The following is a 14725-nucleotide window of genomic DNA, read 5'->3' on the forward strand; positions in this document are numbered from 1 at the left end:
GTACACTAAAATGCAATAAAAAAAAAAAAAAAAATGTCATTACATTATTTTTTTTTATTTTTTTTAAATGGCCTTTTAAGAGCTATTGGCGGAAGTGACGTTTTGATGTCGCTTCCGCCCTGCTATGGTATGGAGACGGGTGGGAGCCATCTTCCCCTCACTCGGCTCCATACCCAGCTAGCGACAGCATCCGATCGGCTCCACCGCTGCCGACGGCCACTGTAAGCTGTGGAGGGCAACGGAGCGCGGCAGGAGGTTGGGGGCTCTCTCCTGCCGCCGATAAACGCGGTCTTGCGGTGAATCTGCCACAGAGCCCACTTTTATCTGAAAGCAGACCGCCGGACGAAGAGGATACCGGGGGTTATGGCAGCAAAAATGACAATATATATACACCACAGTTTGTGGCTGCTATAATGTTCACACAAAGCAATCAATATACACTTATTGGGGTTTTCTTTGTTTTGTTTTTTCATCAAAGATGTAGCAGAGTACATTTTGTCCTACATTTTTTTAAGAAAATTGTTGTACTGGATATTTTTTATAGCAGAAAGTAAAAAAAAAAAAAAAAAATATATATATACACACACACACACATATATATATATATATATATATTTTTTTTAATGTTTGTCTTTTTTTTTAGTTTATATCGCAAAAAAAAAAAAAGGTGATCAAATACCACCAAAGTAAAGCTCTATTTGTGTGAAAAAAATGATATAAATGTTATTTGGGTACAGCGTTGCATGACCGCGCACTTACCAGTTAAAGTAGCGCAGTGCCGAATAGCAAAAAAAAAAAAAAATGGCCTGGTCTGGAAAGGGGTGAAATCTTAACCAACCTAAATGCTATACAAAACAAAAAGCAAAAAGTTTTGGCTTTCCATACATTAAAGATACACATTGATGAGGAGGAAGATACTCACTTTCCAATCGTATTTGGTAGTGCTACAAGTTGATTGTCATCTATTTTCAGAGTTGTAAGTTTTTTCAGGAGACCTGGCAGAGAATACAAGAGATTTCCTTTAGTGAGATGTAGCAATGAGAACAAATAGGGCAATTTTTAGAACTCTGGGCAATCGTCAGTATAATATTGCACACTACGACCCCCTGCACACAGGGAGGGTTGCCACCTTTTCTTCAAATCAAACCCGAACACTTTAGCGGCACATAGCAATTATTATTTTTTTTTTATAGTATAAAGTATACATATATTTTGCTATTAAATAACATTTTCCACAGTCCACAGAGTGTTTTTACATCTGAACATCTGAACTCGCAGAGTTCCCTTACACTGTAAGGGGGGGGGCTCTGCAGACTCTGATGTAAGGGAGAACTCTGGGGACTCTAAGGCACGCTCTGGGAACCCTAATTTAAGGGGGAACACTGAGCACTCTGATGCACGGGAGGACTCTGATGTAAGGGGGTACACTGTGGCCTCTGGTGTAAAGGGGAACTCTGATGTAAGGGGTGCTCTGAGAACCCTGATTTACCTTAGTGTACTCACTCAGAGGCATGCTAGCAAAAAATTGATAGGATGTTCTCAATTTTCCCGACGGAAAAACTTTCTATCGCAAATTCCGATCGTGTGTATGCAATTCCAACACGCAAAAACTCATGCATGCTCAGATTCAACTACGAGACGGAAGCTATTGGCTACTGGCTATTGAACTTCCTTTTTCTAGTCCCAACATACGTGTTGTACGTCACCGCGTTCTTGGCGGTCGGAATTCGGTGTGATCGTGTGTAGGCAAGACAGTTTGAGCGAAATTCCGTCGGAATTCCGATGGGAAAACCATCAGAGCTTTTTCCAACGAGAATTCCGATCATTCATACGCGGCATTACAGACCACTTTTGCCTACAGGTAAGCCATAATCTAGAAATACGCAAGAAATATCTCCTAGACCTACACAGTTTAGGAGATATTTGCAAAAGACAGGCACCGCTGTCTACGGAGCATGAGCCGTAGACAGCGGAGCGCAGGCGCACTGAGCAGGCTGCTGCTAACGGCGATCATGCCGTTAGTGGCGGCTCTCGCGCGGATGCATGGGAGTGATGTCATTGCGGCTCCGACCAGTCACAGCGCCGGAGCCGCGATAACCGGAAGTCACTCCGGGATAGATGGCGGCGTTGGAGGAGGACAACGAGGGTCGATTCGGGGGCTTCCATCTCAGATAAGTTATTCATAATGAGATAGTATGCCATGCATACTAGCTCATAATGCCTTTGCCTTGCAGGGTCTTTTTTTTTTTTTTTTTTTTTTTTAGTTTGGCTTTACTTTTTTCTTTAATGGCCCCCGTTCACATCTGAGTGTTCTGTCGCCTGAAGCAAAAACACCTGTTGCTCAGAAAACTACATGAGCTTCTTTTTTGGAAGATTACACGCGTTTTTGGCCCAATAGACTTCAATGGAAACGCCTGACTTGAGCGTTTTACGAATGTTTTCTGCTCATATAGCAGCTCTCCACCCCTAATTTTCCCTCCATCTCCTTCCCTAGTGCTTTCTATTGGCCCAACAAAACGCCTGAAGCTGAAAAACGCTTGTAATACACTTCAAAATGCTTGTAAAAAGCTGCCAAAAACGCTTTAAAAAAATGCCCAGGTGAGAATGGGGCCTTAGGGCTCATGCACACTGCATCTCAAAGAAGCGGCTCCTACAGGCTTTTGAGCTTTTTTAAGCTCTCATTTTTTCTGCCTGGAAACTCCCCTTCATGTTAGCCAATGTGTCCAGGCACACGGAAGTATGGGGAGTTATTTACGAAAGGCAAATCCACTTTACACTACAAGTGCAAAATGCACTTGAAATTGCACTGAAAGTGCACTTGGAAGTGCAGTCACTGTAAATCTAAGGGCAGGGGCACTGCCCGAGGACCCCATGTCACTAGGGGGCCCCATCAGGGTTGCCAGCCTCAATAAAACCAGGGACAGTATGTAAAAATCCTTTTTTTTTTTTAAATCCCAAGATTATAGCTGCCCGCCTCTCCAGTACCTTTTCAGTGTGTGTAAGTGTATTCTGTATGTATACTGTATGTGTGTGTGTGTATACTGTGTGGCCCCATAATCTTCTATTGCCCGGGGGCCCCATAATCTCCTATTGCCCAGGGGCCCCATGAGTTGTCAGTCCGCCCCTGTCTAAGGGGTAGATCTGAAATGAGGGGAAGCTCTGCTGATTTTATCATCCAATCATGTGCAAGCTAAAATGCTGTTTTTTTTATTTTCCTTGCATGCAGTTTGCACTTGTAGTGCAAAGTGGAGTTGCCTTTCGTAAATAACCCCCATAGTGTGCATGGACACATTGGCTAACATGGAGGGGGGTTTCCAGGTGGTAAAAAACCCCATAGGGGGTTATTTACTAAAGGCAAACACATTTTGCACTACATGTGCAAACTACAAGTGCAAAGTGCACTTGAAATTGAACTGAAAGTGCACTTGGAAGTAAAGTCGCTGTAGATCTGAGGGGGACATGCAAGGAAAATAAAAAACAGCATTTTCAGCTTGTACATGATTGGATTGGATTTTTTTTTTATACAATAGCTCAGAGTGGAAGATTTCTCCATCCGTGCTATGAGCATGGATGGAGGAATCTGTTAGAGCAAATAAAATTTGCATTATGTGTTAGCAAACCCCCCCTCTCCAGAAAACAAAAACAAAATGAGCACTGATCTGCATGCTTCCTTCCCCCTAAGCATAAATTCCTTATCCCCCAGCACACATCCCCCCCCCCAAATAAAATCACCCCCCCTAGCACAAATCCTTTTACTTCTCAACCCCCCCCCCCGATACACAGTCTCCCCCACCACTCCAAATCCCCCTCCTAGCACAAATCTCTCCCAATCATCCCTACTGGCACAACCCCCCCCCCCCAAAAAAAAAATATCCCTTCCTAGCACAAATTCCCTCCCCCCTCTACCTTATCACCTCTCATGGCACAAACACCCCAAATCCACCCTCCTAGCACAAATCCTCACCCCCCCCCCCATCATCCCTCCTCCCTGCAAAAATCCCCAAAATCACCTTTCCTAGCAGCCCCCCCCCAATTGCTCCTCCTAGAACAATTATTACCCCCTAATTCCAATACAAATCTCCCCCCCAGTCTCTTTGTGGCGCCCTCCCTCCCCTCACATCTCACATGATACCACAGTGCTCAGGACAGATGCCCCTCCTGCCCACCCCTTGTACCGGCCCTGAGCTGAGGCTGCAGAGAAAGGTATGTGTGTTTGAGCTTTAAGCTGGCCATACACCTATAGATTATCTGCAGATTTTCTAAGGTTATATGGAAAACGTGCAACAGATTTCTCCTTGTTGTAAACTGTGTGGATGGAGGAATCTCCCACTTTTTCCATCTAACCATAGAAAATCTGCAGATAATCTATAGGTGTATGGCCAGCTTAAGTCTGCACACCCTAATGCAACAGACTGCGCACACCTATGAGTACAACTTTGATCCCGGCTCTGGAATTAGCAGCACATTGGTCACACATCTGCAGCAACAAACAGCAATCGGCCAATGAACACATTCTTACCTAATGAGTCAGGCAAGTGCTGCAAGAGATTGGAGGACAGTAAAAGGTCTTCTAAGCACTCACATCCGGATATTTCCATTTCTATTGTCTCGATCCGATTCTTGGACATGTCCAGGTAGATGAGGTGTTTCAATTTTCCTATAGACTTGTTACAGACAGACAATTTTTTTAGCTACGCACATGTGCATATTTACAACACATAGTTTTCTACCTACCATAAGGTAACGATAGCCATGCTAGTACTCGTTCACAGTAGTGGTTGAGGAGTTGTAAAACCCCATGGTTGAGCCATGTTTTTACCACCTCCCACAGCAGGTCACTTTTAGCTGCAGAGGCGGTGATTGTGGGTGTACACATGCCATGGTTGTAGCATCAATTATACCCCCATTGCTTTCAGCGGGTATAAGAACCGGCGAGTACAGCCCATTCAAGTGAATGGGGCTGCTCTGCAAGCACACAGTTGCAGTGCGGTAGTGTTGGGTTCAAGCAGTTACAACGCCTCCTCACCACCTGTCAAACACTCCCTAAAGAGTGATTCAAACACAGATCACTCTCCAGGGATCAAAGCACACATGAACGAGACCTAACAGTTTCCCTTTCAGGTTTCAGGCTCCATTCACAATGGCGCCGAGCATCTTTGGTTGTTTTGCAGACTTTTCTATTTGAGTTTTGTAGCGACATTTAGGGACATTTGAGGCATTTTTTAAACTATTTATAGCCAATGGAAAGCTAGTTCATAGGGAATAAAAGAAAAAGAAAACTTGTTTTTTGCACACATTTTCATGCAGATTTTCATGCCTAATTGAAGTATATTGGGGCCAAAAACTTACTTTTTTGAGCTACAAGTTTCAAGTTACACCGCGCTCAGGTGTGAGCAGGCACAATTGAAAACCATGGGATTTTATATGTTAAGCATCTTGGAACTTCTCGTTACAAAATGCTGAGGTTTAAATGGGACCTCAAACGGGGTTAGAGAGAGAAAGAGAAAAAGAAAGATAGAAAGAGAAAGATGAGATACAAAGAGAGATAGAGAGAGAGAGGCTAAAAAAGAGAGAAAAGATAGAAAGAGAAAGACTGAGAAATGAAGGAAGGAAAGAGAGAGAAAAAGAGGAAGGAAGGGAGACATAAGAAGATAGGCTACAAGAGAGAGAAAAGATAGAAAGAGACTGAGAATGAAGGAAGGAGAGAGAAAAAAGGATGGTATGAAAGAAAGAGAAAGGAAGGAAGGAAAGAGAGAGAAAAAATTAAGGAAAGAAAGAAAAGAAGGAAGGAAGGAGAGATAAAAAAGGACGGAAAGAAAGAGTGAGAAAGGAAAGAAAGAGAAAGAAAGGAAGGAAGGATGAAAGGAAGGAAAGAGAGAAAAAGGAAGGAAGGAAAGAGAAAAAAAAGCAAGGAAGTAAGGAAGGAAGGAGAGAGAAAGAAAAGAAGGAAAGAGAGAAAGAGGGGGATAGAAAGAGGAGATACAGAGAGAGAGAGAGAGAGAGAAGAAGGCTAAAAGAGAGAGAAAAGATAGAAAGTGAAAGAGACCGAGAAAGGAAGAAAGCAAGGAAGGAAAGAGAGAGAAAGAAAGGAAGGAAAGAAAGAAAGAAAAAGAGGAGATACAGAGAGAGAGAGAGAGGGAGGCTAAAAGAGACAGAAAGAGACAAAGAAAGGAGGGAAGGAAAGAAAGAACCAAAAGGAAGGAAGAAAATAGTGAAAAAAAGCAAGGAAGGAAGGAAGGAAAGAAAGAAAAAGAAAGATTTGGAAAAAGAGAGCTAGGCTGAGAGAGAGAGAGAGAGAGAGAGAGAGAGAGAGAGAGAGAGAGAGAGAGAAAGGAAGGCTTAAAGGAGTTGTAAAGGCAGGTTTTTTTTTATCTTAATGCATTCTATGCATTAAGATAAAAAAAAGACCTTCTGTGTGTAGCAGCCCCACTAGCACCCCCTAATTACTTACCTGAGCCCCATTTCTCTCCAGCGATGTCCATGAATGTCTAAGCTGTCCGAGACACTCCTCCTGATTGACTGAGACACAGCAGCAGCGCCCTTGGCTCCTGCGGCCGTCAATCAAAGTCAGTCAAGCCAATCAGGGGAGAGAGGGGGCCAGGTCAGGGCTCCATGTCTGAATGGACACACAGAGCTGTGACTCGACTCCAGTGCCCCCATGGGAAGCTGCTGACTGTGGGGGCACTCGATAGGAGGGAGGGGCCAGGAGCAGCAAAGAGAGATCTGAGAAGAGGAGGATCTCTTCTGCTCTGTGCAAAGAGAAACTGCACAGAGGAGGTAAGAACAACATGTTTGTTATTTAAAAAAAAGCCTTTACAATATCTTTAAAGTGAGAGAAAATGTAGAAAGAGAAGACTGAAAAAGGAAGAAAGGAAGGAAAGAGATAGAAAGAATGGAAGGAAAGAAAGAAAAGAAACAGGAAGGAAGCAAACAAGAAGGAAATAAGGAAGGAAGCAAGCAAGGAAGGAAGCAAGGAAGGAAGGAAAGAAGGAAGGAAGGAAAGAATTAAGGAAGGAAGCAAGGAAAGAAGCAAAAGAAGGAAGGAAGCAAGGAACGAAGAAAGAAGGAAGCAAGCAAGGAAGGAAAGAAGGAAGGAAGCAAGGAACAAAGGAAAGAAGAAAGGAAGGAAAGAAGGAAGGAAGGAAGCAAGGAAGGAAGGAAGCAAGGAAAGAAGGAAGGAAACAAGGAAGGAAGCAAGCAAGGAAGAAAAGAAGGAAGGAAGCAAGGAACGAAGGAAGGAAGGAAAGAAGAATGGAAGGAAGCAAGGAAAGAAGGATGGAAGCAAAGAAGGAAGGAAGCAAGGAGCGAAGGAAGGAAGGAAGGAAAGAAGAAAGGAAGGAAGCAAGGAAAGAAGGATGGAAGCAAAGAAGGAAGGAAGCAAGGAACGAAGGAAGCAAGGAAGGAAGGAAAGAAGGAAGGAAGCAAGGAACAAAGGAAAGATGGAAAGAAGGAAGGAAGCAAGCAAGGAAGGAAGGAAAGAAGGAAGGATGGAAGCAAAGAAGGAAGGAAGCCAGGAAGGAAGGAAGCAAGGAACAAACGAAAGAAGGAAGGAAAGAAGCAAGGAAGGAAGGAAAGAAGGAAGGAAGCAAGGAAGGAAGGAAGCAAGGAAGGAAGGAAAGAAGGAAGGAAGAAAGCAAGGAAGGAAAGAGGAAAATGAAGATAGAAGGAAGATAATGATAGATAGATAGATAGATAGATAGATAGATAGATAGATAGATAGATAGATAGATAGATAGATAGATCGATCGAACTCTATTCTTACGCAGCAATGCACAGATCCTGGAAGGATTTGTACACCAGATCTGCTTTCATACACTTCAAAAGACAAGTCTGGCTTTCCTGACCCCGAGTACATTTTCAGCATTGAAGCGGCTTCCTGGCGCCCTGAAGCTGAAAACGGATGGCCCATCCAAGGAGCCTCGCCATAATAACACACAGAGAGCTCCTAATAACGGTGAACCTTTCCTTTTCACTAAGAGTCATTTCACTTCCACAATGTGGAAATTAGGTCAAAAAGTTAATCCGCGGCCCACTGAAGATGCAGCAGAAGATTACACTGTGTCAGCTGCTTACAGCGCCGGGTTTGTCCTGAGCTGGCCAAGCAGGGATTTTGTATTTATATTGTAGACACGGATTTAAACAAAATATTGAGTGGAAAATCTGTGTAGCGTGGAAAAGTAAAGCGCGGTGTAAAATGATTACCCCAGGCAGCTTCTGGAGTGAGTTATTGTCGATCCACAGCTCCTTCAGATGCTGTATCTGCTCCAGGCCCTCCGGCTGCAAAAGAAATGACAAAGTGGGCTTATTTCGTCCGTTATTACAGTGCCGTCTAATAAACACATCACACACTTGCCTGCCCCGCAGTAGCAACCAGATCTGTTTATTCACTGAGCGTACGTTGGGAAATGAATGCAATATGGAATGTTGGTAGAACGGCTCCACCGAGCACAGTTCATGTCTTCAGTGGCCCCATAATATAAAATATCATTTTAAATCTGCAAAACTTTCTGTGGTTTCAGTGTAACTCTGTATGGGCACATGTGCAGGCTCTATCCTGAGCCAGACTGTGTGCGTCCATAGACACACACAGCACAGTTTACTCCCGCCCTCCACTCTCTGCACTCTGGATTTAATTGCCAATGGCTCCCGCTGCTGTCTCTGAACATGTGAGCGGGGAGAGGGAGAGAACCAGTGCTGCTGCAGCTAGGCACAGCGCTGGATCAATACAGGACTCAGGTAAGTATTTGGGGAGGGGAACAACTAAGGTTTTTTACCATGAAGGTAAATGCAGTTAAGGTAAAAAAATGAATTAAGGTAAAAAAAAATTATGGCCAGCTTAATGTAGAATTCCAGCACAAACCTAACTAGTCTTAAAAATGCCCCCCCAACACCTGTGCTGACTAACCCTTGTGAAAAAATTGTATTTGCTCACCTATTTTTAGCCCGGTCACGTGATCTCCTGTGTCAGCTAGAGGCGGCTGCAGGGGAGAGGAGAGAGTACTCTACAACAGCTGGTAAAGCCTGGGGAGGTGAAGTCACCTATAGGTTCCCATGTCCCAGCTGTTGTCAGCACTCTCTCCTCTCCCCTGCAACTGCCACTGGCAGGTACAAGGAAGCTGGATCATTTAAAGGGGCTGAAAATAGGTAAGTATATACAGTGTCTCAAAAAAGTGAGTACACCCCTCACAATTTTGTAAATATTTTACTATATCTTTTCATGTGAAAACACTGAAGAAATGACACTTTTCTACAATGTAATGTAGTGAGTGTACAGCTTGTATAACAGTGTAAATTTGCTGTCCCCTCAAAATAACTCAACACACAGCCATTAATGTCTAAACCACTGGCAACAAAAGTGAGAACACGCCTAAGTGAAAATGTCCAAATTGGGCCCAATTAGCCATTTTCCTCCTTGTCATGTGACTTCTTAGTTTTACAAGGTCTCAGGTGTGAATGGGGAGCAGGTTTGTTGACTTTGGTGTTATCGCTCTCATTCTGTAATATTGGTCACTGGAAGTTCAACATGGCACCTCATGGCAAAGAACTCTCTGAGGATCTGAAAAAAAGAATTGTTGCTCTACATAAAGACGGCCTAGGCTATAAGAAGATTGCCAAGACCCTGAAACTGAGCTGCAGCATGGTGGCCAAGACCATACAGCAGTTTAACAGGACAGGTTCCACTCAGAACAGGCCTCACCATGGTCGATTAAAGAAGTTGAGTGCACGTGCTCAGGATCATATCCAGAGGTTGTCTTTGGGAAATAGACATATGAGTGCTGCCAGCATTGCTGCAGAGGTTGAAGGGGGTCAGCCTGTCAGCTCTCAGACCATATGCCGCACACTGCATCAAATTGGTCTGCATGGCTGTTGTCCCAGAAGGAATCCTCTTCTAAAGATGATGCACAAGAAAGCCCAGAAACAGTTTGCTGAAGACAAGCAGACTAAGGACATGGATTACTGGAACCATGTCCTGTGGTCTGATGAGACCAAGATAAACGTATTTGGTTCAGATGGTGACAAGCGTGTGTGGCGGCAACCAGTTTAGGAGTACAAAGACAAGTGTGTCTTGCCTACAGTCAAGCATGGTGGTGGGAGTGTCATGGTCTGGGGCTGCATGAGTGCTGCCAGCACTGAGGAGCTACAGATCGTTTAGGGAACCATGAATGGCAAATTGTACTGTGACATACTGAAGCAGAGCATGATCCCCTCCCTTCAGACACTGGGCCGCAGGGCAGTATTCCAACATAATGACCCCAAACACCTCCAAGATGACCACTGCTTTGCTAAAGAAGCTGAGGGTAAAGGTGATGGACTGGCCAAGCATGTCTCCAGACCTAAACCCTATTGAGCATCTGTGGGGCATCCTCAAACAGAAGGTGGAGGAGCACAAGGTCTCTAACATCCACCAGCTCTGTGATGTCATCATGGAGGGGAAGAGGACTCCGGTGGCAACCTGTGAAGCTCTGGTGAACTCCATGCCCAAGAGGGTTGAGGCAGTGCTGGAAAATAATGGTGGCCACACAAAATATTGACACTTTGGGCCCAATTTGGACATTTTCACTTATGGGTGTACTCACTTTTGTTGCCAACAGTTTAGACATTAATGGCCGTGTGTTGAGTTATTTTGAGGGGACAGCAAATTTACACTGTTATACAAGCTGTACACTCACTACTTTACATTGTAGACAAGTGTCATTTCTTCAGTGTTGTCACATGAGAAGATATAATAAAATATTTACAAAAATGTGAGGGGTGTACTTACTTTTATGAAATACTGTACATCTTTTTTACACAGGCTAGTCAGCATAGGTGTTCAGTAGGGAGAGGGAACATTTTTAAAGTGGTAGTAAAGTCGTTTTTGGTACGTTTACCTGCAGGTAAGCTTATAATGAAGCTTACTTGTAGGAAAAATGAATATCTCCTAAATGTGCAGCGTTTAGGAGTGGTCTGTGCCGGAACTCGTGGCTCCCGCGTGCATGCGTGGGAGTGACATCATCTCGGCTCGGCCAGTCAGATGGCCCGTGGCTGCGAACCCAGAAGGAAGACCAGATGAAGATGGAAACCCTGTCAGCGGGGACACCACACCATTGGGGGGGGGCTTAGTTTTAAGGTAAGTCTCTCATAGCACATTATGACATGCCTTGGAGGGTGAATTTTTTTTTTTCTTTAACAAACTTTACTACCACTGTAGGAGTAGTTAGGTTTTATCTAGAACTCTACATTAAGGCCGGTATTAGAGAGGTCCCTGGAAAACCAATAATCAGTGGCACAATATTGCATAATGCCAAACCAATTTCTAAGGCTTGATGGCCCTCAGAAAGGAACACAATCAGAATCCAGAAACAGATGGCATTAACCATACCAAATCATAAAAAAGACCAAGGAAACTGCAACTGTTCATCAAATAATAAAAAAAAAACAGCCAACACATTTCGACTGTCTGAACATCTCTTCATCAGGGCTTGGATGTTGTAAGGACTCAAATAGTACAATTAGATAAATTAATTTATATGATGTTTGTGTGAAGGATACATTATCCAAAATTGATTCAGCAACAAAGTTTAATGTTTCCTTGGACTCTGTTGTGGTCTATCACTCTTTATGCCATCCTCCACTTTCAGCAATCAGAGACTTACCAATCCCAATATAAGTGTCTCTCCCGCACTATAAAAAATCCCCTAATAAATGGCACACAGCACATATGTTTTGCAGCTTCCTGGTTAAACTCTATAGGGAGATTTATCAAAACTGGAGCAGACAGAATTTGGAGCAGCTGTGCATGGTGACCAATCGGCTTCTATCTCCAGTTTGTTCAGTTAATCTTTGAAAATGAAAGACGGAAGCTGATTGGTTGCCATGCATAACTGCTCCAGATTCTGGCTTCTCCAGTTTTGAATAATTCCCCTTTATCAGTTCACGCATTATATACTGTAGCCTCACTGTTATACAAAATAATTTTTCTAACGAGCCTCTAATATGTGGTTACATTTGTCTCCTTACCAGCTCACTGAATTCATTATTGCCCAGGTCAAGTCTCTCCAGCTGGGTTAGCTTGCTCATTGACCTGTAATGACAGAGACATATTTTTTAGTTACTTCTAAACAGGTATTTTAACATTTCATAAGCACTGAATAATGAGCAAGGGTACGGGGTGTCTCATACACTTGAACTTGATTGTAACCTTGAACGTAAAAGCACATCGTCCTTAAATATTTACCTGCATAATAATAATAATCATACTACTACTACTACTAAGAATATAACAATAATAACAACAATAATAATAATAATGATTATGTTTATTATGATGATGATGATGATTATTTAATTAATCATTAAAGTGCCTTGAAAAAGTATTCATACCCCTTACCATTTTCCACATTTTGTCATGTTACAACCATAAACTTAAATGTCAAAAAAAGAGAGGACTTAACTTAAACTTAAATGTATTTGTTGACATTTTATGTGATAGACCAACACAAAGTGGCAAATAATTGTGAAGTGGAAGGAAAATTACAAATGGTTTTTTACATTTTTTTACAAATAAATATGTGAAAAGTGTGGGGTGCATTTGTATGGCGCCCCCCGGAGTCAATACTTTGTAGAACCTCCTTTCACTGCAATTACAGCTGCAAGTCTTTTTGGGGATGTCTCTACTACTTTGCACATCTAGAGAGGGACATTTTTGCCTATTCTTCTTCTTTGCAAAATATCTCAAGCTCTGTCAGATTGGATGGAGAGCGTCTGTGAACAGCAATTTTCAAGTCTTGCCACATATTCTCAATTGGATTTAGGTCTGGACTTTGACCGGGCCATTCTAACACATGAATATGCTTTGATCTAAACCATTCCATTGTAGCACTGGTTGTATGTGTTGGTCCTGCTGGGAGGTGAACCTCCGCCCCAGTCTCAAGTCATTTGCAGACTCTAACAGGTTTTCTTCAAAGATTGCCCTGTATTTGGTTCCATCCATCTTCCCATCAACTCCGACCAGCTTCCCTGTCCCTGCTGAAGAAAAGCATCCCCACAACATGATGCTGCCACCACCATGTTTCACGGTGGGGATGGTGTGTTCAGGGTGATGTGCAGTGTTAGTTTTCCGCCACACATTCTTCTCACAAACTGCAAATGGGACTTCTTATTGCTTTCTTTCACCAATGACTTTCTTCTTGCCACTCTTCCATAAAGGGCAGATTTGTGGAGAGCACGACTAATAGTTGTCCTGTGGACAGATTCTCCCACCTGAGCTGTGGATCTATACGGCTCCTCCAGAGTTACCACGGGCTTCTTGGCTGCTTCTCTGATGAATGCTCTCCTTATCCGGCCTGTCAGTTTAGGTGGACGGCCAGGTCTTGGTAGGTTTGCAGTTGGCATACTCTTTCCATTTTCGGATTATGGATTGAACAGAGCTCTGTGAGATATTCAAAGCTTGAGATATTTTTTTATAACCAAACCCTGCTTGAAACTGCTTCACAACTTTATTCCTGACCTGTCTGGTGTGTTCCTTGGCCTTCATGATGCTGTTTGTTCACTAGGGTTATCTAACAAACCTCTGATGGCTTCAGGGAACAGCTGTATTTATATTGAGATTAAATTACACACAGGTGGACTCTATTTATCAATTAGGTGTCTTCCCGAAGGCAATTGGTTCCACAAATTTTTAGTTAGGGGTATCAGAGACCAGGGGGGCTGAATACAAATACACACCACACTTTTCACATATTTATTTATAAAAAATGTTGAAAACCATTTATTATTTTCCTTCCACTTCACAATTATGTGCCACTTTGTGTTGGTCTATCATATAAAATCCCACTAAAATACATTTATGTTTTTGGTTGTAACATTACAAAATGTGGAAGACTTAAAGGGGTATGAATACTTTTCCAAAACACTGTATATATTGATATATATATAATAATACTGCTCTTTTTGCAGTGGCTGGTCATGTCACCAAATACAACTAGTACAAACATAACTATGTTGGAAAATCATGCAGCAGATAGCTGAACACACCCCCTATATCAAAAAATGTAATATTGTATTCCGTATAATTCGTTTTGACTATGTGAAGGTCTCAATTTTCTATTTTTTTTTTTGTATTTCCTATTTTTCATTTTTCAACAGCTGATGTCAAACACATTTTCTGGGAATGCCCTCAAAATTAAAATGGTTGTATAGTCAAATTGGGGAGTTTTACCTACAGGAAAGCCTATAATAAGGCTTACCTGTAGGTAAAAAAAATATCTCCTAAACCTGTACGGTTTAGGAGATATTCCCCTCGCAATGCGCCGCTGACTGCAGCGGTGCATGCGCACAGGGGATTCCCAGCTGGAAGCCCGGCAGATGCCGGACCCTGCCGGAGAGAAATCTCCCACGCGCATGCCGATATTGCGACTCCACTCACAGCGCTGGAGCCGCGATACCCGGAAGAAACGCAGAGGGAAGATGTCAGCTCTCTCGGCGTGGATTGGGACAGATGTCGGGGCCTCGTTCTAAGGTAAGTATTTCATAATGAGCTAGTATGCGGTGCATACTAGCTCATTATGCCTTTTGTTTTGCAGATGAGCAAAAAAAATAAAAAATTCAGCGGGTATACAACCGCTTTAAGATCTTCTGGGAAGGGGTGGCATCTTGCATAGAAGACATACTGAAGATACCTATCCCGATATCAATTAGAGTATGTCTATTGGGTCTGGTGGAGGAGGTGGTTCCATCCAGTGCT

The 14725-nt window shown here is 43.0% G+C and overlaps 1 protein-coding gene across 5 annotated transcripts in view; it reads right to left on the reverse strand.

Moving 5' to 3' along the window:
- Positions 1–14725, reverse strand: part of LRRC7 (leucine rich repeat containing 7) — a 525647-nt gene that overhangs the window by 153978 nt on the left and 356944 nt on the right. For all 5 annotated transcript variants that reach the window (XM_077450492.1, XM_077450494.1, XM_077450490.1 and 2 more), the window contains 4 exons: positions 12001–12064; positions 8203–8277; positions 4520–4664; positions 923–995 (listed from right to left, as the gene is read on the reverse strand). In XM_077450492.1, coding sequence (XP_077306618.1) covers positions 923–995; positions 4520–4664; positions 8203–8277; positions 12001–12064 — 357 coding nt within the window. The remainder of the gene's footprint in view (positions 1–922; positions 996–4519; positions 4665–8202; positions 8278–12000; positions 12065–14725) is intronic.

The sequence above is a fragment of the Lithobates pipiens genome, unplaced genomic scaffold (assembly GCF_037356315.1).
Source record: "Lithobates pipiens isolate NorthernLeopardFrog02 unplaced genomic scaffold, aLitPip1_a1.2 Scaffold_23, whole genome shotgun sequence".
Lineage (NCBI taxonomy): Eukaryota > Metazoa > Chordata > Amphibia > Anura > Ranidae > Lithobates > Lithobates pipiens.